At 43.8% G+C, this 26,618-nt stretch overlaps 2 protein-coding genes and 1 non-coding gene across 3 annotated transcripts; 2 read left to right on the top strand and 1 right to left on the bottom strand.

Annotated features, from left to right (window-relative positions):
* Positions 1–1,583: 1,583 nt before the first annotated feature.
* Positions 1,584–5,754, bottom strand: LOC136944039 (tripartite motif-containing protein 16-like). Its single transcript, XM_067237595.1, has 6 exons — positions 5,082–5,754; positions 3,867–3,962; positions 3,231–3,464; positions 2,828–2,987; positions 2,547–2,597; positions 1,584–2,405 (listed from the first exon to the last, which is right to left on the bottom strand). The coding sequence occupies exons 1-6, from the start codon at positions 5,679–5,681 to the stop codon at positions 1,876–1,878; spliced, it is 1,671 nt and encodes a 556-aa protein (XP_067093696.1). The 5' UTR covers positions 5,682–5,754; the 3' UTR covers positions 1,584–1,875.
* Positions 5,755–6,106: 352 nt separating this feature from the next.
* nt5c3a (5'-nucleotidase, cytosolic IIIA) lies at positions 6,107–15,144 on the top strand. Its single transcript, XM_067237596.1, has 9 exons — positions 6,107–6,274; positions 11,659–11,757; positions 12,103–12,172; positions 12,283–12,329; positions 12,418–12,503; positions 12,678–12,767; positions 12,882–13,044; positions 13,288–13,488; positions 13,595–15,144. The coding sequence occupies exons 1-9, from the start codon at positions 6,137–6,139 to the stop codon at positions 13,694–13,696; spliced, it is 996 nt and encodes a 331-aa protein (XP_067093697.1). The 5' UTR covers positions 6,107–6,136; the 3' UTR covers positions 13,697–15,144.
* Positions 15,145–15,359: 215 nt separating this feature from the next.
* Positions 15,360–15,431, top strand: trnap-agg (transfer RNA proline (anticodon AGG)). The gene has a single exon. It is a non-coding gene; the product is annotated as a tRNA-Pro (tRNA).
* The last annotated feature ends 11,187 nt before the right edge of the window (positions 15,432–26,618 follow it).

The raw sequence follows: 26,618 nt of genomic DNA on the forward strand, positions 1-26,618 counted from the left end.
GCATACTTATTATTTATAAAGATTAAATAGATTTAAAGGAATTTTTTTTTGCTGCTCATTTACAACTGAAAATACGAGTGAAGTGTAGAATGAAATATATGTCTTCTCATTTCCCCTGCAAGAGGCAGACTCATCGTTGAATCAAAACGAATACATTTGGCAGATCGGTGTAAAAATGGACCTAATCTCTATGACTTAAAGTCATTTTAAGTTTTTCCCTTCTCGTGATATTTTCAGGCATTTAGCCTACTCATTGCATTCATTCATTAATAAAGAACCCCCTTTGAAGATTATTCTACGACGTTACCCGGCAGTAGAAGATGGAATCGCGATTCAGACAGTCCCATCTGCTAACTGAAAATATGCCCCCCAAAACGTAAATAAGCTTGACATTTATTTAGTGGAAAATCGCTCATTCATAAAAAGCTCACTGGTAGCGATCATTGTCAGTAACAACGCAAAATGCGATATAGCCCTGTGTGGAGAAGCTGCCCCGGTAAATTGTACTACTACGGTACAGTACTAGTAGACTACTGCTGTGTTCGTCTTGGTAGCGATTGCGTTGGTTGAATTGGATTTAACGTTCCGTTGTACGGTTTAGGCTGAAATTAATTATTTTCATGAACAGATTGGCAACGTTTAGGCTGTGGCAATGAAGTTCAGGTTAGTAGTTAGATAGACTTTTGATTAAGTAAGGGGAGTGCCGAACATGTTCTGTCGCCGTTTGACTTCCTACAGCTGTGTAGATGTTTTTGTAGTGTCTCGCGTAGGCTACAGCATTGCAGTGAGCAACACTGGTTTGAAACCACAGGTAATGATAATTTCACCCACAAATCGTTTACTTGTAATGTAATGTCATAATAAATCCTACAACGAAAATGTATTTGTGAGGAATGTTTATTTTAAAGATTGAAAACAGATGCATCATAGACCACTGTAGTATGTGTTGCCCGGGCAACAGAGGCTAATGTCATGATGCTAATGCTTCAGTGAAATAGTAGACTAGACTAGACTACCGTTTCCAAAAGTAGATGTGGGCCTACTTCCTTAATAATATCAGCTAATATTGTACATTACATTTCATAATTGTGTTTCACATCACAAAGTAAAATGAGTAAATAGTTATCACCCTGGCCTCTTTGCTTGTGGCGTTCCTGCAGCTGCCTTGCAGTAAAGCTATAGTTAGCCTAGCTATCCCCCAAGTTAACAGATGTGAAACGAATGTTCTGCTACAGGTAGTCACGCGTGTTTTCGTGACGTTAGTGACGTTAGTAACGTCAGTGACTGTGGCTAGCAAATTAGCCACCGTTAGCTTCACTTTTCACCACAAAAACGCAATTTCTACTTAAACCATGCAACGGAACGTAAATAAAAATACAACCAACGCAATCGCTACCAAGACGAACCTTTTGACACCGCCGTTGTGTATGTAGTGCAAATATTGACTGATCCTTAGGGGGGCGAAAATAAATAAATATATATGTGAGAGAACAAAGGTTGTGCTCTCGCCGAAGGCTTGAGCACACCCAATAAAATAGCATGTGTGACCAAGTACCAGTGCAGAAGGACAAAACTGTAACATATTTCTATCACAATGGTGCATCTGTTTAATCTCCAACCAGATATGCTCTCCTCCCTCCCTATCAAACTTATTCAGGCCAGATCCGTCTGTCTTGTTGAGGCACATGGATGTGGTCCATCATACATGTCAGGGCACTCAAGTCTCACATTCGCCAAGACCAAATTACCATATACAATCATCAAGGTGAAAGAGCAGTAATTATACAACAAAAGAACAATGATTATAAACCAAATAAAACAATGACAGGGTTTTGTATGATGGTAAGAAGGTATCACACCTCTATAAAACCTCTACTACAGCTTCATAATCTCTGCACTGGTATTCTGGCGACCAAACAAAAACCCAGTACAGAGTGTCTGGGTGAAGGTGGTCTGGACTCTGTGGATGAGGGTCACTGTCTCAGAGACGACACTGTAGAAGGACAGAGTACCTGCCTTGTGATCCAGGTAGACTCCTACTCTGGAGGACTGAGGGCCTGATACTCTAGTATAAACACCATTATGTGAGAAACTGTATGAACTGTATGAGCTAGAGCACCTTAACATCCAGGACTTGTCATTGCGACCTAAGCAAGAGTTGTTGTCTTTTCTGCTGATGTCTTTATATGAGACTGCTATGGCAACAGATTCACCTCTCCTCTCCACCTCCCAGTAACAGCGTCCAGACAGAGCCTCCCTACACAGTACCTGACTGTAAATGGTGAACCTCTCTGGATGGTCAGGATATGGCTGACGCTGCTTTAGACATGTTACCTTCCTGTTCTCCTCAGACAGAGAGAGGTCTATAGATGCTGTGTTTGGGTCCAGTGTGAGCAGACAGGAATCTGGGAGCAGAGCAGAGACCAGATCAGAGTTGATAATACGTCCATTCATGTTTTCCCATGTAAAAGCTGCTGTTGTTCTGGATCAAATTCATCATTCAACACGTGTCAGTGGAGAAAGACCTGGATACTTCAGGGACTCACATGGTAAGAGTTCTGCTCTAGTCTTGGGCTCTGGAGGCAGGAACACATCCACTGTGGAGACACACACATATTTATACACACACACGCAGATACACACACGCAGACACAACAGCACAGACACACAGATAACCACACACATATACACAAACACACACAGACACTACCTTATCAAGTTGATACAAACATGTGCTTATGTGATAGGTGTCTGTCCTATCACATGATGTATGTCCATGAGGCTTAGTGTGCTGTTTCTCCAGGCTTGCTGTGTTTAACCAACTCACCTGTGGTGGAGATGTTTGACCACCCTCTCTGGATCAGCTCCTGTAGTTTCTCTCTCAGCTCAGAGACCATCTCAGTCACATGTTTGAAGTACTGAAGAGGAGGAACAGAGATGCTGGGGACATCTGGAGATACACTGGTACTGGAGAAAGACTGGTAGTTCTGGGGAGAGAGAGGGGGGGGAGGGATTGAGAGGGATGGATAGAGAAAGAGAGGGGGGAGATAGAGAGGGAGAGAAAGACAGGGGGAAAGAGAGGAGAGGGAGACACAGAGAGAGAGAGAGAGAATGACAGATGGAAGAATGACAGATGGACAGACACACAGGTTAAGCAGAGATCCTTAATATATGAGAACACAAACAGTGAGTTGAGGTGCAGATCTTAGCTGCCAGGGTAGTCTAGTTACCTGGAGGAAGTGGATGTTGTCCTCTGTGTGTGAGAGCTTCTCCAGCTCAGCGTCTCTCCTCCTCAGTTCAGCTATCTCCTGCTCCAGTCTCTCCACCAGTCCTTCAACCTGACTCACTGCTGCCCCCTGCTGGACTCTGATCAGCTCCTTCACCTCAGAGCGCCTTCTCTCAATGGAGCAGATCAGCTCAGTAAAGATCCTCTCACTTTCCTCCCCTGCTGCCTGGCCAGAACTCTGGAGAGAGGGAGGGGAAGAGAGAAAGAGAGTAAGTCGGGGGGAGAGGGGGGAGGAGAGGGGGGAGAGAAGACAGAAGGAGAGGGGGAGAAGGAGAGAGAAGGAGAGAGAGGGGCGGAGGGGGAGAAGGAGAGAGAAAGAGAGAGAGAGTAATAGGAGGGAAAGAGAGAGAAAGAGAGAGGGGGCAGAGAGGAAGAAAAGGGAGAGAAAGAGAGAAGAGAGATGGGAGAGACAGGGAAGGAGAAGGAGAGAGGGAGAGAAAGACAGGAGAGTGACAGGGGAGAGACAAATACATCAAGATATCCCTCAAGAGACACCAGTCTTCCTGAATGTAGTGTCCACCTGTCCGATCCAGGTACCTCCCAGTAGCACAGCTACAGTACTGGAGATCCTGATGCTGACCTTGAGAGACTCCACAGCTTGTTGGAGCTCCTTCAGCTCCTTCTCTCTCTGCTGGACTCTCTGTTGGACTTCCTGCTGACTCAGGACCAGTTTGTCCTGGAGAACAACACATATGACAACAAAACATTAGGAGTTACAGTACAGGACTCTGATGGAGTGGACCTCTGTCAGAACACACTGAACACCAACACTGAGCACGGCTGCTAAACATGTCCAGTGCAGTCATGTACTGTAGAGATTAGGGTTACAGTGCAGGCATATAAAGGTTATTCTGTTATGATGGTTTTTCACATCATGTATCCAGGAATCAGAGGTATTAAACTCATCCTTCATTTACTGACACGAGTCAGCACTTAATTGTTTACATTTTATAGTTCTCCATGTTGACCAAGCAGGAGTTCAGGCTTTAGACTCATATAAGACAGTGAAAACAGTATGTTCGTAATACATTCAATAATCTAGGTTGGTAATGTATTAAAAAAATTATATGGTATATATTGATAATATTGTTGAAATATTTTCTATTGTATTGTACATTCAGCCTGTTCATCTAACACAGCCTACAAGGGATTTAATAATCCATTGCATATTTAATCTAAACTACACATATGAAAACATCCATATTTAAACACTTTCATATTGTAAGTTAAATAGTCAAAGCCAAGAACACCTAAACCGAGACCAAGTCATGACCGAGACTAGAGTGTATCGACACCGTAACATTGAGCTGGACACTGTTTTGAAGATAAACTCTTTGTGGTTTAGGTAAACAAATCTAATTACAGACGATTTGGCCGACATCCCCCAGTCAGTCAGACACAGCTTCACCCGTCTCCACATTCACTTTTTACAGGGAGTGAAGGGGGGTGGGGAGGAGTGACAGCCTTTCAAAGTTCCATGTAGTCAGGTGGCTGAGCGGTTATGGAGTCGGGCTCGTAATCTGAAGGTTACCGGTTCGATTCCTGGCTGTGCCAAATGAAGTTGTGTCCTTGGGCAAGGCACTTCACCCTACTTGCCTCGGGGGGGGAATGTCCCTGTACTTACTGTAAGTCGCTCTGGATAAAAGCGTCTGCTAAATGTAATGTAATGTAGTCTATTATTGGTGCCATTTAAGTTCAAAGTCCTCTTTGTCCGGGGCCAAGAAAATATGCAGTCGTTTTGGAGACCTTCAAAAAATCTAGAAGTCAACACCGATCTCGAGTACTCTGGTCTTACCTGTTTCTCCTTCCTCTCAGATTTGGCTGACACTGTGTCATGGCCTTTATGTTCATCCATGGTACACAAATAGCAGATACACTGCTGGTCTGTCCGACAGAACACCTCCAGCAGCTTGTCATGACTGGAGCAGATCATCTCCTGCAGTCCAGATGTGGCTTCCACCAGCTTGTGATTCTTCATCTTAGGAATCTGGTAGTGGGGCTGGAGGTGAGTCTGGCAGTAGGACAACAAACACATCAGACAGGACTTGAGGGCTCTCTGCTTCTTGGGCCCAGTGCAGAGGTCACACGTCCCCTCTCCTAGCCCAGCTGGACTCGTCAGCTCAGAGGGTGCGGCCCCGGCCCCTCCTTTCTCCTTCAGCTTCTCCACCACCTCAGCCAGCATGGTGTTCCTCTTCAGAACAGGCCTGGGAGTGAAGGTCTGTCTGCACTGGGGGCAGCTGTGGACTCCCTTCTGATCATCCTGATCCCAGTAATCTTTAATACAGCTTATACAGTAGCTGTGTCCACAGGGGAGGGCAACAGGATCCTTTAAGAGGTCCAGACAGATAGAACAGCAAAACTGGTCCTGGTCCAGCACAACTCCCAGCTGGGCCATGCGGGAGTGGTAGTGACGGTCGCTCTCTCTCAGACAGAAACACAATCGGAGAGAGGGAGCGAGCGAAAGAGAGAGCAGTTAAGTTTCTCCAGAATAACAACTGTTGTGGGAGGAGGGTGTGAGTTCCTGGTTCTGTCAGAGGGATGAGTGGAGGGCTGTCAAGATTTAACAAAAGTTGAGAGCTTGTAATATTAGTATGGTGATATGGGTCGAAATTAACAACCAGTAACATGTATTGGTTTTTGGATCATTACATATCAATAATTTCTCCAATGACAGGATGTTTGCCAAAAGACACGATCTTGTTTCGGTTTTATTACCCCCCTGTTTTCGGCCTAAGGGTCTAATGGTATAGACAGCAGGATACGACGTCAGTAAGAGGCGCCGACAGTGGGAGGGACCATGTTGACATAAGAAAAAGCTTGTTGGGACATTTGTATAGGAGCGGCACAGCCATGGACAAAACAGCCGTGGTAAAAGTCGGTGCCGCGGCCAGTGCCAGTGTATGTGCCCTATTTGGTGGAGTTGTTCTCGCCCAGTACATGTTTGCAAAGAAGAAGAGAGCAGGAAAGAAAACTAAAATCATTGAGATGGTGAGTACACTCGTGTGCTGTTGCTGCGTACAATGCGCAGTCGCGGATGTTCTTAAAAATAGCAATGGGATTTTAGAGGTCATTAGCCGTTTATTAGGCACCAAAAGATTTAGCTTCCTAACCGCGACATGACAGATCATTAGTTGAACAGCAGATTCTATTGTCACGGTCTTGTTGTTAAGCTGTTGGATAGCATGTTTTTCCCTTATTGATGCAATGTATGCAGACACCCCCTCCTGGCATTTTGTCAAACCAGTTTTCCCGGAATGTCAGTCACTCAGTTGTGGCCGCGCAGGTGCTTGTTTATCCCAACACTTCCCAAGAATGGCAGTGATATATGTTGGTCCTATATCCGTAACAGACTCACACTAACTTATCGAGTTCTTTATTAGCTGTAGACGGAACAGAGGACAGATATACAATTGTGGCTATGTTCACATAACCAAAATGACCTGTTAAATTCCCATCGCTGTCTATCTCAGGCAGGTTGTTTAAATGAGGCCCTTTTCAGATGCTTAGCATTCTGTTAGGACCCTGATCTGCAATGAAGAGCCCTGGCCATGGGCTGAAGTAGAGGCCATCTGCTTTTGATGAGCGTTGAACCATTGAAGAAAAACATACATTAACGTAACGCACCTGCAGATTGCGACTTCATCAGAATGTCGGTTTCCCTCTAACTTTAACGATGTCATTCCATATTCAGTTGCAAAAGACACATTTCCATGTTGGGCACGTTTGTTTTCTTACTGCTGTTCTCTGTCATGTTCCATGTTCAGATAGAGTTGTCTTGTACTGAACTGCTTTGACCACTGGGTGTCAGAAGTGAACAGCTTTCTTATTCCTGCTCTTCAACTTCCCCTTTCCTTAATGATAGAGAGACCCTTTTAAATCTCACAACGGGCAGCATGAAATCTTTCGAGAGACCCGCTTGCCTCAGATTTGTATTTTGTTTGTAAACCAGCCCAAGTATTCTGGGCAGTCTTACCTATTTGTAAAATGCCAATTGATGCAAATGAATGGTTTCTGCTGCTAACATAAATACTATGCATATTAAATACTATGCATATTATGATGAATCAAGTGCATAGCTGTTATGGTTAGGTGGAGTTCATACATTTCTTTGGACATCTTGTTTGTTCCATGGCATTGGCTTCTGTTGTCACTAGATCAGTTTCCTGTTGCGGCCTATTAGAGCTAATCTACAGCAGAGTTGGGAGCTGGATCCATGGTCACCTGGTGTTGACTTGTGAGACTGTTACACCCAGGCTCTGTGGTGATACTGTCAACTGGAGGGTATCTGCAACCAGGATGAACCACTTCACTGAGGCACAAATAATAATTGAATAGCAAATCTCCAAAACTGATTGACTGTAAATGTGCTGCTATATTCTGCATACAACTCTCAAGCAAGAGCATAATTGATCAGGACAGTGTGGTGCTCATGTGGTAAGATTTAAAATGTGAACTTGTTTCAAGCTTTAACCTTTTATTTGACCAATAACCCCCCCCCCCCCCTCCCATTGAGATATAGCCTAATCTCTTTTTCAATCGAGACCTGACCGACAAAGGCAACAGAGCAGGATTTAAAACTTACAGCAGATTCATTAAAAACATAATAATCAGTGGTTATAAGATTCAAATGTCATGGTGCAAATGACCACCAAAGAGAGGGGTCAACAAGCTTATCACAAAGGAGTCAACTCAGATTCCCAGAATGCCCTTTCCATTGAAGTGACATTGTCCTGCCCAACCAAGCAACTAGTAGGTGATTAGACTTATTGCATCATCCTTTTGGCTTTAAACCAATAAAAGAAAACACAGACATGTCAACAAAGATGCAACCGGTTGACATTGATACTATGTCAGCTCTTATGAAATGTGAACTTCACAAAATTGAATCTTCTTGACTTGGTTCTACAGTTAAAGACAAGGAGAGATTCACGTTTATTAGGCCCATTGTTATCTGCAGCCAAATGCTTCAAGAACCCCTAACAATGTCTCGTTGATCAACGGTCGAAAGTTGCTTGAATAGGGATACAGAGTGGCGTTAGTTAATACAATCAACTTATAACTTTCTTTTTAAAATGTCAAAATAAGGTGGTTTCATTCTGCAGTCTCCGCTGTGTCAACTTTGAGTCATGTGGTCTGGATTGGTGTCATGGTTGTCTTTTTGTTTTTGAGCTTTTGTCAAGGCAAGCCCATGGTGCGAGGGAACGTTGAGCTTGCATTTTGACAGCGGTTGGAAAAATGACAGAAACCGTCTCACAGTCGCTCATATGTCTCATTTCAACATCTTGTTTTTGTGTGTCATTCAGGTCTGGCTTTCTCTCAGTGAAGAGTTTTTCTCATTGTCTCCATGTTAGTGACTAACTGTACCTTTTTGTGAAAGACTGAAAATATGCCCACAAGTTAAAGAGATTAACACAACACACCCATTCTGCTGTGTGCTAACCTCGTTTGACACTGGGTGTGGTGTAGAAACCTTTATTAGCAAAGACTTAAGTCTTTGCTAATAAACAGAATAAGCACAACATCTTTAGGATAGAGATTTTGATTGATGACCTAGATATAACGCCTATCATCAACCCTGTCGCAATAAGAATCGTTCCAACCCCGCCCACAGTCTCCTTTTGGTTGAAATGCAGGTGATTGGCCAGCTATAGGAACTGAGCATAAAAAGAAGAATAGTGATTGGACAGATGTGTAGCTATGGCTTTGGTGAAGTGATGGGATTGGAGGTGATGATCCTCGTTAGAGAGACGGCCGAAGGGTTTATTATGTCTTAGCTAGCTTTGTGAGTTGTCTCCGTTTTGGCCTTGTGGACAGGTTAGATAAAGGCAAGGCTGGGTTTTTTAGTTGAATGTTGCACAATGATTTAAAAGAATAGAGGTTGATCTCGAGCTGAGGCTAAACATACAGAACAAGTGAACATTTGACTCCTGCCATGTCTATTCTAGGGTTCATTCAAGCAGGCCAAATTACAACAACAATACAATTTTTTGCCTGGCTATTGTCAGGTGAGTGGCCGGCCAATGAGATACTGGTTACATCAATGGAGGTCTGTGTCTCCCTTCATGTAGGTTAGTCTTGTACCCAGTGACCCTTAGTAAAATAGCCACACACAACCATGTCTGCCTATTGGTGGAACACAGAGTGAATGAACCATGACCCTGTGACCCTAGACGTGTGTGTGTGTGTGTGTGGATACAGAAAGGGGATCCTGTAATGTGCAGGCTCAGCATTACTGGAGAAATGAGCCCTCAGCAATGTGACCCAGTCAATAAGGCTATCTGGAGAGACGTGGTCAGTCGAGATCAATTCTTGTGCCTGAGCGGTCAAAGTTGAGTGGGGAGGGAGGTGAAGGGTGAAGCAAAGGGCCTGGAATGTGTCTGTATGTCATCTGTAGCTATCTGGGAGTGCATCACTACAGCCTCTGCTCAGGGAGGGAGGCGATACGTGATGGGATCTATTCTGGGTGCCGCCCCCCCCTGTGTTGCCATGGCTATATAAGCCCTAGTCACCCAGAGGACGTTTTCTTCACTCTAGTTTTGAGGCCCAAGAAAGAGGTGAGCCGTTGTGCGTGTGTGTTGTGGTTGACTGTTTTGTCGTCACCGGCTGTAAATGTCAGTTGACAGCGTCATTTATATTTGAACGTCTTGTCGTGTATTGATTAAGAGAACAAAGCTGTTTTTTTCATTTTTCATGTAAGGGTCTGCTGTCAGATGAGTTTGTACATTGCCTACTTTTATTATGCAGTTTAGATTTAGAGTGTTGGTGTCCTCCGGCTATAGAAACGAATAGAAGTGTCTCTTTTTCTCTGTGTGTGGGTGCGTGGTGTTTGTGTGTGCTTTTCAGGGATCAAAATATTATGCAAGGCTTTACAAGCTCTGTGTGTGTGTTACATAAGTCAGGGGGACGGGGGACGGGGGACGGTGTTGCACCAACCCCACGCTACCCACCTTTACTATGGCATGCCCACATAATACCAGTCTAGTATCGAGTATAATCCTATTTGATAGAGTTGTGTGTGTGTGTGACAGGAGATGGTGTGAGACGTGATCTGTAATAAAAAAATAATAAAGCGTAGACATTTGGGATCTTCATAGTAAGACGAACCTAATCCAATCCCTCTACTCCCTCGTCTGGGTTTTGCGTCACCGGCAGCAACCTTAAAAATACACTTGATCTCTTTACCAGGGAGAGAGTGTGTGTGGTGCGGTGCAGTTTGAGGAGGGCATGTGTAAGTGTGTAAGGGGTGATATACGAGACGGGCGTAAAGGGCAATGGATCCTATGAACAGACAAGGACAATGCAGAAAAAAGTGGAAATTTGAATCATGCATGGACAAGACATGCACGCACACGCCCGTCAGCTGTATGTGAGCGTTGCTGTGTGCATTCCTGCTCTGACATGCCATCAACACCCCTTAAAACCCAGCGCTATATCACTGCCTCTACCGACACAGCTCTGATTGGACCATGCAGCTAGTCTTACCCATGTGACCTTGGCGAGTGACGATGAATATTCAAAAAATTCTAAGATCCGAGAGTCAGGTGGCTGAGCGGTTAGGGAATCGGGCTAGTAATCAGAAGGTTGCTGGTTTGATTCCCTGCTGTGCAAAAAGATGTGTCCTTGGGCAAGGCACTTCACCCTGCTTGCCTCGGGGGAATGTCCCTGTCCTTACTCAAAGTCGCTCTGGATAAGAGCGTCTGCTGAATGACTAAATGTAAATGTAAGATCCAAAACAAAGTTCGTGAAGGTCTTTTTTTTCTTCTCCATTGTGTTCAAATGAAATTAACAAAACATGAGCCAAAGACTCTCTCTCTGTCTTTTCCTCTCCCTACCAATTTGCAATTTGAATGAGGTCGGGCTTTCTCTCTCTCCCTCTTTCTTGCATTGGTTGGTTTACCTTCAAGCTGACAGACTTGCTTGGGTTTGTCTTCTTGTTATGGACACAGGATCCATTAGCAGCTGTGCCATGTGTGAGTGTTTGTTTTTTGTGGGGAATATTCAGTCTGGAGAGAGTCCTCCGCCCCCACACAGTCCACCCACCCCCACCACACACACCGACAGTTCTTGGCTTGTCTTCAGAAATGGAAAAGGGTAACATGACTGCTGTGAGAACTTGGGTCCCACATGCCAGAGACCCACCTGAGAACCTCCTGGTCTGGACGCAAGCTTCCGCTCTCAAAGAGGACAAAAGCAGGGTTTCATTGATGTAGTTCTTCCCAGTCCTTTTATTTCCTGTTTCATGTTTGTTTTTTTGACCAGCAAACGTGTATCACGGCGGTTAAATCAACATTTACAGGCTGTCATTCTCTGCCTCCCCCTTCCTTTCTCTCACCCTCTCACTCTCTCACCCTCTCACTCACTCTCTCTCACAGATGCCAGAGTTTGAGAAGAACACGGTCCACATGAGGGACCCGGAGCGGGTGGAGCAGATCATCTGTGGTCTGATTAAGGGCGGAGCCTCCAAACTACAGGTGTGTGTGTGTGTGTGTGTGTGTGTGTGTGTGTGTGTGTGTGTGTGTGTGTGTGTGTGTGTGTGTGTGTGTGTGTGTGTGTGTGTGTGTGTGTGTGTGTGTGTGTGTGTGTGTGTGTGTGTGTGTGTGTGTGTGTGTGTGTGTGTGTGTGTGTGTGTGTGTGTGTGTGTGTGTGTGTGTGTGTGTGTGTGTGTGTGTGTGTGTGTGTGTGTGTGTGTGTGTGTGTGTGTGTGTGTGTGTGTGTGCGCCGACTCGACCTAGCAGGAAGACCCGGCCGGGATTCCCCTGCATAGTAGTCTACCCTCTTCTTCCCTTGATTTGTCTCCTCCTCGTTGTTTTGGCCAGATCATCACAGACTTTGACATGACGTTAAGCAAGTTTGCCGTCAACGGCAAACGCTGCCCGACGTGTCACAGTAAGTAGGACGCCGCCGCAACGAAACAACGTGTTCCTGCCGATGACGACTTGCGGGGGGCGCGGCGCGACGTCCGACGTCTGACTCGTGTTCTTGTTCCTCCTTTGCAGACATCATTGACAACTGCAGTCTCGTCTCTGAAGAATGTCGGGAAAAGGTAGGGTTTTCGTCGTCGCCGTAACGGCGTGCACCGTCTTGATGACCGACGTGCCGCCTGTTGATAGGGGCCTGTTTTGTTGTCTTAGCTGCTGCAGCTCAAGGAGACGTATTACCCCATAGAGATCGATCCCCACCTGACAATGGAGGAGAAATATCCTTTCATGGTAGAATGGTGAGTATCTGTACATCACTTTCTTTCTCTGTCATTCTCTCTCTCTTTCTGTCTTTGTTTCTGTATGTATGGGACAATACTGTATGTATACTATATGTACACATTTTTTTGGCATGACTCACTCCTTTATGCAGGACACATGGTTTTAAACCAGTGTTTTGTATGCCCTGCCAGGTATTTCAAGTCCCACACGTTACTGGTAGAGCAGAGGTTACAGAAGGACAAACTCCCAGAGGTGGTGAGGGAGTCAGACGCCTGCTTAAGGTAAATGAACACATTCATAATGAAGACATGTTCGAACGTGCATTTCCAGCTGAGGGAATGCAGCGGCTTGAGTATGTGTGCGTCCTTCACGTGTGACGCCTGCGTTTCCCACAGGGAGGGATACGAGCAGTTCTTTGACCGCCTCCATCAACACAACGTGCCCATGTTCATCTTCTCGGCCGGACTGGGCGACGTCCTGGAGGAGATCATCCGCCAGGCCGGGGTCTACCACCCCAACATCAAGGTGGTCTCCAACTTCATGGACTTCGACGAGAATGTGAGTCCCCCCTTCCCCCCTTCCTGCTCTCCTAAGTGAAAAACCAAACGTAGGAGGGCTTTTATTTTCTTCGAGAGACAGGAATGTTTTGTCCTCAGTCGAGCTCTGCGTCGCAGCACATGTCAACAGAGGCCGCTGGGGGTGTGTTTCGAACGCGCGGCCAGGAACCCCTACGAACACGACGCAGCTTTCTGTAATACCCCACAGCACTGACGGGGGGCGCTGTTTCCCCCCCTCTCCCAGGGCGTGCTGCGGGGCTTCAAGGGCGAGGTCATCCACGTCTACAACAAGCACGACGGGGCCCTGCGCAACACGGACTACTTCAAGCAGGTGAAGGACAACTGCAACATCGTGCTGCTGGGCGACTCCCTGGGCGACCTGCACATGGCCGACGGCGTGCCCAACGTGGAGAACATCCTCAAGATCGGCTTCCTCAACGACAAGGTAGCCGTGTCCGACGGAACCCCAGTGTTTCACGCCTAGCGGCTTCTGTCTTGCACATTTACCCTCGACTCACTTGATTGAAAACATTTTTGGTTTCTGCCCATAGGTAGAAGAGCGACTGGAGAAATATCTGGACTCCTATGACATCGTCCTTGTAAAGGACGAGACTCTGGAAGTGCCCAACTCCATCCTTCAGAAGATCCTCTAACTCTCACCCCCCCCACAGCACACATCCCACTGCCCCCACATGGAACTGAAGTGGACCACCTGACTCTAGAAGGCTACGACCAGCCCCCACCGTAGCCCCTCAATAGACTCTAGCTCCACGGTCGACCACCTCCCCCCTCCTCGAATCCCATTCTGTGGCGACAAAGCATCGTCACAAACGCTCATTCATGGGGACAAATTGTCAGATCCTGACAGCTCACTTCACCACGTTTTTAAAGAGACATTTATTTCCCCCCCTCTGGTGTTTTTTAAGTACGCTAATCTATGTATTTTTGTCTGTCCGTGTGTCCAACTGAACACTGTCTGCATACTCGACCCCAGTATGAAGAAAAAAAAAGTAATGCTGAACAAACAAAGACAATATGTGAAACCCTCTTTTATTATTTGCGCATTGTTGTTATTACAATGTATTTCATATATTATTTTTGATATAATGTTTGTATAAAATGTTGATGGTGAGCATCAGCAGATGGTGCCCTGCAAGGCAGTCCCAGCATGCTTTTGGCCATACTGTCATCATGGAGGACACCCCGTGGCCCTCGTCTGCTAGACGTATCCTCCCGAGGTGGCATTTTTTTTTTTCTGGTTTCCCTCATATATTTAACAGATTCGAATCGTCGTGTAACATTAATGTTGGAAAGTGTTTTGAAGGAAGTATTGGGTCACGTATTTTCAGGATACAAGCATGTAGAAATGCTGCCTTTATGCGCAACCTTGAGAGAACAGCAGTGAGTTGGGCAGAAGCGATGCACTTTAACCTCTGTGTATAAGTGTAACTAAAACGGTGGGATAGGTTTTCATGGATGCAATTGTCATTCTTGCAGAAACTGGTTGTGTATACATTCTCAGACAGAGTTCTCAATTAAATACACAGCCGGTAAGAGCACTTTACTTAACGCAGCAACTGAAAGTTGTTCTAGGTGGTGGTAAACATTGGTGAACAGACTTTAGAGCAACAGTGTATGTTTTCCAGCTGTCACTTCATGTCAAATAGAGTGCTACAATGAAAGTACACACTAGAAGGTGTTCAATATATATTATCACTATCACCAGGGCTTTGGGACCTGCAGAGTCAGAACCTTCTACTAGAAATAATAGACCAAGGGGTTGTTCTAGAAGGCCCTGTGTGTAATTACTATCTGGTGAAGTACAAAAATACTATATTTCTTAGATTTTAACTCATGGCCTTTATTTTATGGCCTTAAAATATATATTTTTAAAAAATCACTACTTTTTGTTTCACATTTGAACACTACCTCTGGGATGTTCCCTGTGGGGATGGAAGTGTCTGAGTTTGGTCTGCACTTGTTCAGTCTTTCATATGTGTCTGTGCTGCTACCCCTGCATGTTGCCTTTTATTAAACGTTTTTAATTTGTCTGAAGGGGAGAACATATAATTATATCAATAAAACTGGCAATAATAGCATATGAATGCCTACTTGTTAAATGAAACATAACTGTTTTAAAATTGACATCATTACCTGGAGTCTAAATTGTGTTGCCTCTAGTTGAATATAAGTTGTGTTTCTAAATGACACCATTAGATGGCAGCCAAAGTCGTTATCAACTCGTCTACAATAAATGAGTTCAGTACCAAACACGTGGGTTACACTACCCAATCTGTCCACTAGAAACTCATGAGCGGCTCGTTGGTCTAGGGGTATGATTCTCGCTTAGGGTGCGAGAGGTCCCGGGTTCAAATCCCGGACGAGCCCAAATTTTGACTATGGATCATTGGATAATTAAAACTGACAGTAGTATCCCTGAAGTGCAATACACCCACCAATATGAGTACATCCCCCAAATGAAAACACTCCCCCCAAATACGAGTTAACTCCCACAAATAGGGTGACTTGCTCACCTCCCCACAATACAACACGTGTGTTCAACTTCATGCATGAAATAACCATTGGGTGCATCAAGTCAGCCGAGCTGCTGGCGACGCCGGCGCTGCATGAAGTTGAACGTATCTAAAGACACGCTCCCCCAAATTGCAAACGAAATTACATGAACTCAAAACGACATTACATTAACTCTGTCGTGAAATTGATCGTTTTGGTAAGAAGAAGATTTGTGTTAACAATTCAGAGAGTTATAATTGCACCAATTAGGCTACTCTTTATTTTAATCAGGGACATTCCTATGCGATAATCTTAGATATGCTGTAACATTTCACAACATTAAAATAAGTATGCGCATTGATGGAATCAAAACTTTTCAGAATAAAAAACTAATTGTCCACGACAGAAGTACGAAATGCCATGAGTTACGTGGCCCAGGATAGTTGTTTGACTCGATTTTTAGTTTAACATGCAATTTATACTTTGCATTTCAGTACTTGCTACATTATTTGATTGCCAAACAACTGTCCTGGTGCACGTATAACTCTGTCTTCTTACTTCTGTCGATCAATTTCTTATTTCCTGTTAGTCAGCCTACTGTGCATCCATTCAGCGACGAAAGTGTTTTGCCAACCCTTTCCGTTTTTAGTTAATATTATGTCGTTTTGAGTTAATGTAATGTCGTTTCATTTGGGGGAGCGTACGTCTTTGTATTGGGGGGAGGTGAGCAAGTCATCCTATTTAGGGGTGAGATGACTCCTATTTGGCGGGAGTGTTTTCATTTGGGGGAAGTACTCCTATTAGTGGACCACAGTGTTTTTCAAGGCCATCATACTATCACTGCAGTGAATTCATTTTCCCCATTTTTCATTTTACCCGCCAGGAATTGGACCGCAAACTCAATCCGTACAATTCCGAACACGTTCAATTCCGAACATATTTCCGAACAAATTCCGAAACAAGTCCTACCATTTCCGAACAAGTCCTAACAGTGCGTTCACACTGCAGAGACGCGAATCGCTTGCCATCGCTCGCCTACCCACAGTTCACCACGCTCGGGGGCGTTTCAAACAGATTAATTGGGTGTGCTTTGCCTTCGGCAAGGGCACAACCTTTGTTCTCTCACATATATATTTATTTATTTATTATTTATTTTCGCCCCCCTAAGGATCAGGTCAATATTTGGACTACATACACAACGGCGGTGTCAAAAGGTTCATCTTGGTAGCGATTGCGTTGGTTGTATTTTTATTTACGTTCAGTTGCATGGTTTAAGTAGAAATTGCGTTTTTGTGGTGAAAAGTGAAGCTAACGGTGGATAATTTGCTAGCCACAGTCACTGACGTTACTAACGTCACTACGTCACTAACGTCACGAAAACACGCGTGACTACCTGTAGCAGAACATTCGTTTCGCATCTGTTAACTTGGGGGATAGCTAGGCTAACTATAGCTTTACTACAAGGCAGTTGCAGGAACGCCACAAGCAAAGAGGCCAGGGTGATAACTATTTACTCATTTTACTTTGTGATGTGAAACACAATTATGAAATGTAATGTACAATATTAGCTGATATTATTAAGGAAGTAGGCCCACATCTACTTTTGGAAACGGTAGTCTACTATTTCACTGAAGCATTAGCATCATGACATTAGCCTCTGTTGCCCGGGCAACACATACTACAGTGGTCTATGATGCATCTGTTTTCAATCTTTAAAATAAACATTCCTCACAAATACATTTTCGTTGTAGGATTTATTATGACATTACATTACAAGTAAACGATTTGTGGGTGAAATTATCATGACCTGTGGTTTCAAACCAGTGTTGCTCACTGCAACGCTGTAGCCTACTACTAGTAGTACTACTACTAGTACCCGAGACACTACAAAAACATCTACACAGCTGTAGAAAGTCAAACGGCGACAGAACATGTTCGGCACTCCCCTTACTTAAATCAAAAGTCTATCTAACTGCTAATCTTAACTTCATTGCCACAGCCTAAACTTTGTCAATCTGTTCATGAAAATAATTAATTTCAGCCTAAACCGTACAACGGAACGTTAAATCCAATTCAACCAATGCAATCGCTACCAAGACGAACACAGCAGTAGTCTAGTACTGTACTGTAGTAGTACAATTTACCGGGGCAGTTTCTCCACACAGGGATAGCGCACTTTGCGTTGTTACTGTTGTTACTTAATGATCGCTACCAGTGAGCTTTTCATGAAAGCGATTTTCCACTAAATAAATGTCAAGCTTATTTACGTTTTTGGGGGCATATTTTCAGTTAGAAGATGGTACTGTTTGAATCGCGATTCAATCTTCTACTGCCGGTAATGTCGTAGAATAATCTTTAAAGGGGGTTCTTTATTCATGAATGAATGCAATGAGTAGGCTAAATGCATGAAAATATCACTAGAAGGGAAAAACTTAAAAGGACGTTTACGTCATAGAGATTAGGTCAATTTTTACACCGGTCTGCCAAATGTATTCATTTTGATTCAACGATGAGGATGCCTTTTGCAGGGGAAATGAGAAGATCTATTTCATTCTACACTTCACTCGTATTTTCAGTTGTAAATGAGCAGCAAAAAAAAATGCTTTTAAATCTATGTAATCTTTATAAATAATAAGTATGCATTTTTAAATAAAATATACAGAAATATCAGTTTTAAAAATGTCATTCAAAAACGGACACCTGTGCAACCGATGCAAGCAAGCACACCCTACAATTTCCCTAGAAATTGTACCCTCTCTAGTGTAGAATGTAGTTCTCTAAAGTCACTGTTGTAGTTGTCATGGCCAAGTGTGCAGACTTGGGTTTACGTACTCGCAACATCGATCAAAATACAACTTGTATACAAAATACAAAACTGTTTAATAGACATACACGTTGACATGTGTAAAAAACGTTTTATTATATTACTCGAAGTCTCTGCTAATCTGTCGATAAGATACAGTAGGGAGTTCCAGCCTGGCTAGCTAGCTAGTTACCACAGAACGAAGTTACGTAATGTTACTAGACTGAATTTGAAAGTACCAGCACCAACAACTTAGGCAACCTTGCGCCATGCATCTTTAAAAAATAAATAACATCTGTACGAATACAGCTATGTATAGTACGCAGCCACACAAACGATTAGTTTCTCCTCCACCTTGAAACCTAGAAAGCTAGAAATGTTTACCATGGCTGCTATGTTACGAGAAACAAGAAAACACTCTGATTGGCCATCGCTAGCGAAAATCGCTCCTCGTTTACATAACGTTGAGAAAATCTCAACTCGGTCGCGTCCATAGGTCGCGTCGCTACCCACAATGCACCACGCAAGCGATTCGCCTGGCTCCATAGAAAATGAATGGAAAACATGTTGTCGCTCGCATCGCGCCGCTGCAGTGTGAACGCACTGTAACCATTCCGAACGCAAGTCCTAACCATTCCAAACGCAAGTCCGAATAGAGGCGGGAGGGGCAAAGAGTCACGTGACGTAAAACTGCAGAAGACTACAAAAAGAAAATTATTGTACTGTACAGCATTGGCAGCTTTCTTACGACGTGAAAAATAAAAGAACAAAAGAAAAATAGGTATGTTAAAGCAAATTATATGTATACATGCATTTCTGAATTATGTTGACTGACCGATGTAGACGAACTATCTCTCATTGTGTTGTCTGATGCTGCAACTTTTCCGCTGATTTTTTTACGCGTAGCGACAGTAAACAGCACAGCTAATGATCACGACTGTAATGCTACATTGAGTACTTGGTCTTTGTCAGCGTAAAAAATAATAATGTACAACCAAATTCTTCAATGGACGTATGATTTGTATACATGTTTTTTATGTCAGTCCTGGTATTAGCCTACTGTAGGCTACCCAGAGCAAACAATCACGACTGGACGTCGATGCCACATTGGTCTTTGTCAGCGTAACAAAAAAAAGAATATCGATATGTACAGGCTAATTATTCTATGGACGTATGATTTGTATACATATGTTTTATGTCAGTCATGGTATTGAAATTGGCGATGCAGACTCACTGCCCCTCTGTGTACAGTCCCCTCTGTGAGGTGCAACTTTTCTGCTGACTTTAATTTGACCTCAGAAGTACAGTAGAGACAGCAGAGCAAACTAGAGAGGGTACAATTTCTGGGGAAATTGTAGGGTGTGCTTGCTTGCGTCGGTTGCAGGTGTTGCAAGTTTTTCCCTTGTAGTGATATTTTCAAGCATTTAGCCTACTCATATTGCATATTTCATTAAGAACACCCTTTGAAACAGCTGCGAACCCCCTTTGAAACAAGCTACTGTAACAACGTTGTCACTGGCAGTATGGAATCGCGATTCAAACAGTACTGTACCGTCTGCTTGCTGAAAATATGCCGGCCCCCCAAAACTTAAATAAGTTTGACATGAATGTAGGGGGAAATGGCTACTTCAAAATAAGTTTGCTAGAGGCAAGCTAGCTGCTGTTGCTCCACAGTTCACTGATTGTTTGAATGCGCCGGTAATGAGAAAGTTTCTTTTGACATAGAGTTTAGCTGTGGCATTGAAGACAGTACTACTACACACTGCCAGTGGGCGAGCCGAGTCTGACTGAGGCTAACGTCAAAACAAGCCGCGGTGTCACTCAAATTCCAAGTTTTACACAAATCACAAAAATATGCTGACCCGCTGGCTATCTTCGCAATCGTCTTATCTTTAAAACACTGCCCTCCTTCAGATTTTTTTATGTAGAATTGACCCTGGTACGAAATTAAGAAAATACTCATCAGAGATCGACAACAGCTGACGCAATCGTCAACGGAGGCTGACGGGGCTCTCACGTAGCAAACCAATCAAAGTTTTTACAGCAACCTACATTAAAATCTCACCATCTGGCTGTCTTCACAATAGTCATATCGTCATAACATTGCCCTCCTTCTGTTTTTTGGTGTAGAATTGACCGAACTATAAAATTACGAAAATACTAAACTACGATGACGATTGCATGGCTGCCGCCTGAGCAGTCTCACGGGCGAACCGCACTCGCTCAAATTACAAAGACTTTCACGACCTAAATAAAAAATCCTAGATTGCAGTTCCACTCGAAATTGCTTTCTCAACAAAACCCAATGGTTGGTAATTTTGGGGGTTGGCATTTTTCACTCATAATCCAAGCTCCAATTTGCGTGCTAGAACGTCTCTATCACGTTGTATCCATGCGTCGTTGCTAACGTGTGCTGACGTAGTGACGTAGACTAGCACTGCTACCCTTCGCCGACAGAAGACACTTTTTGCCACAAAAACGTTGTAACCTCCTAAACTGTGCAACGGAGTGTAAATAAAAATACAAGCAACTCAATCGCTACCAAGACGAAACTTTTGACACCTAGGTTGTCTATGTAGGCCAAATAATGACTGAGTTTTAGGGGGGCAAAAAGAAATAAAAAAAATAAAAATAACTAGAGAGGATACAATTTCTGGGGAAATTGTAGGGTGTGCTTGCCTGCGTCGGTTGCACAGGGGTCTGTATATTTTATATAAAAATGCATCGGGCCTACTTATTATTTATAAAGATTACATAGATTTAAAAGCATCTTTTTTTTGCTGCTCATTTACAACTCAAAATACGAGTGAAGTGTCGAATGAAATATGATGTCTTCTCATTTCCCCTGCAAGACAAGAGGCAGCTGACAGGCTGAATCAAAACGAATACATTTGGCAGACCGGTGTAAAAATGTACCTAATCTCTATGACTTAAACGTCCTTTTAAGTTGTCCCTTCTCGTGATATTTTCAGGCATTTAGCCTACTCATATTGCATTCATTCATTAATAAAGAACCCCCTTTGAAGATTATTCTACGACTTTACCGGCAGAAGATAGAATCGCGATTCAAACAGTACCATCTGCTAACTGAAAATATGCCCCCAAAAACGTAAATAAGCTTGACATTTATTTAGTGGAAAATCGCTCATTCATAAAAAGCTCACTGGTAGCGATCATTGTCAGTAACAACGCAAAATGCGATATAGCCCTGTGTGGAGAAGCTGCCCCGGTAAATTCTACTACTACAGTACAGTACTAGACTGCTGTGTTCGTCTTGGTAGCGATTGCGTTGGTTGAATTCGATTTAACGTTCCGTTGTACGGTTTAGGCTGAAATTAATTATTTTCATGAACAGATTGACAAAGTTTAGGCTGTGGCAATGAAGTTCAGGTTAGTAGTCAGATTATTTCAACTATTGAAAGACTTTTGAGTAAGGGGAGTGCCGAACATGTTCTGTCACCGTTTGACTTGAACAGCTGAGGAGTTTTTGTTAGCTACTCACACTACTAGTGTCTCGGGTAGGCTACAGCGTTGCAGTGAGCTACACTGGTTTGAAACCACAGGTAATGGTAATTTCACCAACAAATCGTTTACTAATGTCAGAATAAATCATATAACGAAAATGTATATGTGAGGAATGTTTATTTTAACGATTGAAAACAGATACATCATAGACCACTGTAGTATGTGTTGCCCGGGCAACACAGGCTAATGTCATGATGCTAATACTTCAGTGAAATAGTAGACTACTGTTTCCGAAAGTAGATGTACTTCCTTAATAATATCAGCTTATATTGTACATTACACATCACAATTGTGTGTCATATCACAAAGTAAAATGAGTAAATAGTTATCACCCTGGCCTCTTTTCTTGTGGCGTTTCTGCAGCTGCCTTGCAGTAAAGCTATAGTTAGCCTAGCTATCCCCCAAGTTAACAGATGCGAAACGAATGTTCTGCCAAAGGTAGTCACGCGTGTTTTCGTGACATTAGTGCAGACCGGTGTAAAAATTGACCTAATCTCTATGATTTAAACGTCATTTTAAGTTTTTCCCTTCTCATGATATTTTCAGGCATTTAGCCTACTCATATTGCATTCATTCATGAATAAACAACCCCTTTGAAGATTATTCTACGACGTTACCCGGCAGTAGAAGATGGAATCGCGATTCAAACGGTACCATCTGCTAACTGAAAATATGCCCCCCAAAACGTAAATAAGCTTGACATTTATTTAGTGGAAAATTGCTCATTCATAAAAAGCTCACTGGTAGCGATCATTGTCAGTAACAACGCAAAATGCGATATAGCCCTGTGTGGAGAAGCTGCCCCGGTAAATTGTACTACTACGGTACAGTACTAGACTACTGCTGTGTTCGTCTTGGTAGCGATTGCGTTGGTTGAATTGGATTTAACGTTCCGTTGTACGGTTTAGGCTGAAATTAATTATTTTCATGAACAGATTGACAACGTTTAGGCTGTGGCAATGAAGTTCAGGTTAGTAGTTAGATAGACTTTTGATTTAAGTAAGGGGAGTGCCGAACATTTTCTGTCGCCGTTTGACTTCCTAAACAGCTGTGTACTGTAGCTAGATGTTTTTGTAGTGTGTCTCGTGTAAGCTACAGCGTTGCAGTGAGCTACACTGGTTTGAAACCACAGGTAATGGTAATTTCACCAACAAATCGTTTTCTAATGTCAGAATAAATCCTACAACGAAAATGTATATGTGAGGAATGTTTATTTTAAGGATTGAAAACAGATAACGCTACATCATAGACCACTGTAGTATGTGTTGCCCGGGCAACACAGGCTAATGTCATGATGCTAATACTTCAGTGAAATAGTAGACTACTGTTTCCGAAAGTAGATGTACTTCCTTAATAATATCAGCTTATATTGTACATTACACATCACAATTGTGTGTCATATCACAAAGTAAAATGAGTAAATAGTTATCACCCTGGCCTCTTTTCTTGTGGCGTTTCTGCAGCTGCCTTGCAGTAAAGCTATAGTTAGCCTAGCTATCCCCCAAGTTAACAGATGCTAAACGAATGTTCTGGCAAAGGTAGTCACGCGTGTTTTCGTGACGTTAGTGACGCAGTTACGTTAGTAACGTCAGTGACTGTGGTTAGCAAATTAGCCACCGTTAGCTTCACTTTTCGCCACAAAAACTTAACTGAAGCTTAAACCATGCAACGGAACGTAAATTCCAATAGAAGCAACTCAATCGCTACCAAGACGAAACGTTTGACACCTACGTTGTCTATGTAGGCCAAATATTGACAGAGTTTTAGGGGGGCAAAAAGAAATAAAAATAATAATAATATATATGTGAGAGAACAAAGGTTGCGCTCTCGCCGAAGGCTTGAGCACACCCAATAATATATTTACATTTTACATTTACATTTAGTCATTTAGCAGACGCTCTTATCCAGAGCGACTTACAGTGAATACAGGGACATTCCCCCGAGGCAAGCAGGGTGAAGTGCCTTGCCCAAGGACACAACGTCAGTTTGCATGACCGGGAATCGAACTGGCAACCTTCGGATTACTAGCCCGATTCCCTCACCGCTCAGCCACCTGACTCCCTATATATATGTGAGAGAACAAAGGTTGTGCCCTTGCCGAAGGCAAAGCACACCCAAATATGACCACATTGATACGTTGACCAGGGGTTTGGCGTAACAACAAAATAAAGTTGACGTGTTGGAGTACAAGCATATTATTCTATGGAAGTATGGATTTTATAAAAATGTCGGACCTGGTATTGCTGTACAGTAGCCTAGACAGCAGAGAAAACGATCACGACTGTACATCTATGCTACATTGATTGAGACCTTGGTCGTCAGCGTTACAAAATAATACAATATTTGAGAGATTGGCCTAACCTAGCTCATGTTTGCAGATAAGATGGGAAAGCCAGAGTCGTACTGGAGGGACATCTGCCAAAAATACGCCCAGGGCAGGTACCAGTTTTCCACAGGCAAAAGGCCTGGCAGCAAGAAGTGGAAAGGAGCTCTGGAGCAGATAGATGCTTGCCCACTGCAGATCAAGGGCAAGGTGGATCTGTTCCGGAGACACCGAACATGCTCTTGTGGGTTCCATAAGGTAGGCTATATTTACATTACATTTACATTTAGTCATTTAGCAGACGCTCTTATCCAGAGCGACTTACAGTAAGTACAGGGACATTCCCCCGAGGCAAGTAGGGTGAAGTGCCTTGCCCAAGGACACAACGTCAGTTGGCATGACCGGGAATCAAACTGGCAACCTTCGGATTACTAGCCCGATTCCCTCACCGCTCAGCCACCTGACTCCATTGATCAAGTGATGATAAATTGCTGTTATAGATTATAATGTATTTGAAAATCTGGAGAAAAATATCAGTGTTGGATCATTAGTGAATGATTTATTACACATAGCATGACCCTCTTTTCTACTTGAACCCTCCCCCTCAGTCAGATCAGTCATCAGAGGCAGGTGGAGGCTCCAGTGAGGCAGGAAAAGGCTCCAGTGAGGCAGGCGGAGGCTCCAGTGAGGCAGGAAAAGGCTCCAGTGAGGCAGGCGGAGGCTCCAGTGAGGCAGGAAAAGGCTCCAGTGAGGCAGGTGGAGGCTCTAGTGAGGCAGGTGGAGGCTCCAGCGAGACAGGCAGAACAGTGAAGTGCTCTCAGTGCAATGAGGTTGTGGAGGAAGAAACATTCATTGTGGTGGCCTACAGCTATCTCAAACAGCTGCTGGAGGAAAACAGGGTTGTCCTGGAGAAGACCGACTTGGTTCTGATACCAGTCTACAAGACAACAGTCTCTTCTGGGTGAGTCTTGTTTTTTTATGTGTGTACCTTTCCTATACAATGATGACATTATCAAGATTAAACTGCAAGAAAAACCTTCACCTGCTTGCTTGTTAGAAAATACTAAACATAGGAGGATAGGCTATTATGTGTAAAATAACCAACTGAAGCATACTGTATGCATTTGTGTCTTGCAGGCTGCCTAGGAGGGATAAGAGGAAGGATGGGGACATGCTGTTGCTGCAGGCCACCGTTCTCCCCAAACAGTTTCACCTGGCCAAGGAGTCACTCCCTGAAGTGCAGACTGTTCCGGCTGCTCCTGTGCAGCATGGGCATGAGGCTAAGGTGTTTGAGGAGCCAGCAAACCGTGAGGGGGAAGCTTTCACCCCAAAGCGCACGGTAGCGGCAAACTGGCCCGTGTGGTTGTTCTCCACCCCTCCTAGATTCGGCCCACCATTTCCCGACCACCCACCAGGTCCATCTACTTCCCAGCCACCTCCCCAGTTCCAGCCACCTCCCCAGTTCCAGCCACCTCCCCAGTTCCAGCCACCTCCCCAGTTCCAGCCACCTCCACACTTCCAGCCACCTCCACACTTCCAGCCACCTCCACACTTCCAGCCACCTCCCCAGTTCCAGCCACCTCCCCAGTTCCAGCCACCTCCACACTTCCAGCCAGCTGCCGACCAGTACCTGGCACCTCCACCACAAATGTGCCCCTCTGCCCAGCCAAGGCAGCGTACCTGGAGACAGAAAAAAGCTGCCCAGGAGAATGAGGAGCTGATGGCTAGGGGTGAACCACCATGCAAGCGGTTGAGGGATCACTACCAGTACGTTTGCAAACAGTGTGGGCAGGGGAAAAATAAAAGTACTGGTCACACCCAGCTGAAGGATCGGTGGTACTGTCCAGCCTCAGGACTCTCCATGGCAGAGTGGAAGGAGCAGATGACCAGTCTTGCCAATGGGCAACAAAATGTATAATACTGTGTAATGTGTAAACATGTATAATAGTTCTGTGTAAATAGTTAAATATTTGATATAGTTATGTTTTTCATTTCTGTGTTTGTGCATTGTGTTCTGAAAAAAAATTCTTTATATATTTTCTAAATACATACTTTCAGTTTAAATAAACTGACCAAAGTTCCTCAAAATCTGAATTCAGGATTGTTTTTCTCCTATACCTTGGCCTGATACCGTTCATCCTGTCAATACTGTTAACACTGTATATACCTAAGCTTTTTCATATCTTTCATATTCTATATGACACATACTGTCTGCACATTGCATACATTGCATTACACTTTACTGACAATACAGTTGAATCTAATCTAAATTTGAAATGAATATATAACTTATTGAATTCCCTTTTTAAAAAGGCAGGAAGTTAGTTGAGCAGTATCACACTAGAGGTATGGATTATATCTGCACTGCTGATGGGTCATAGGCACAACACGGACTGCTGCAGACAAACGG

This window comes from Osmerus mordax, chromosome 6, assembly GCF_038355195.1.
Source record: "Osmerus mordax isolate fOsmMor3 chromosome 6, fOsmMor3.pri, whole genome shotgun sequence".
Classification (NCBI taxonomy): Eukaryota; Metazoa; Chordata; class Actinopteri; order Osmeriformes; family Osmeridae; genus Osmerus; species Osmerus mordax.

Excerpts from the sequence above, each read along its gene's own strand:
- LOC136944039 (XM_067237595.1), bottom strand. The coding sequence starts at position 5,681 with ATGGCCCAGCTGGGAGTTGTGCTGGACCAGGACCAGTTTTGCTGTTCT. Across the intron at positions 3,465-3,866 it reads AAGCTGTGGAGTCTCTCAAG|AGTTCTGGCCAGGCAGCAGG; the intron begins GTCAGCATCAGG and ends CCCTCTCTCCAG. Across the intron at positions 2,598-2,827 it reads GTCAAACATCTCCACCACAG|TGGATGTGTTCCTGCCTCCA; the intron begins GTGAGTTGGTTA and ends GTGTCTCCACAG.
- nt5c3a (XM_067237596.1), top strand. The coding sequence starts at position 6,137 with ATGGACAAAACAGCCGTGGTAAAAGTCGGTGCCGCGGCCAGTGCCAGT. Across the intron at positions 12,330-12,417 it reads CTGAAGAATGTCGGGAAAAG|CTGCTGCAGCTCAAGGAGAC; the intron begins GTAGGGTTTTCG and ends TTGTTGTCTTAG. Across the intron at positions 12,504-12,677 it reads TATCCTTTCATGGTAGAATG|GTATTTCAAGTCCCACACGT; the intron begins GTGAGTATCTGT and ends ATGCCCTGCCAG.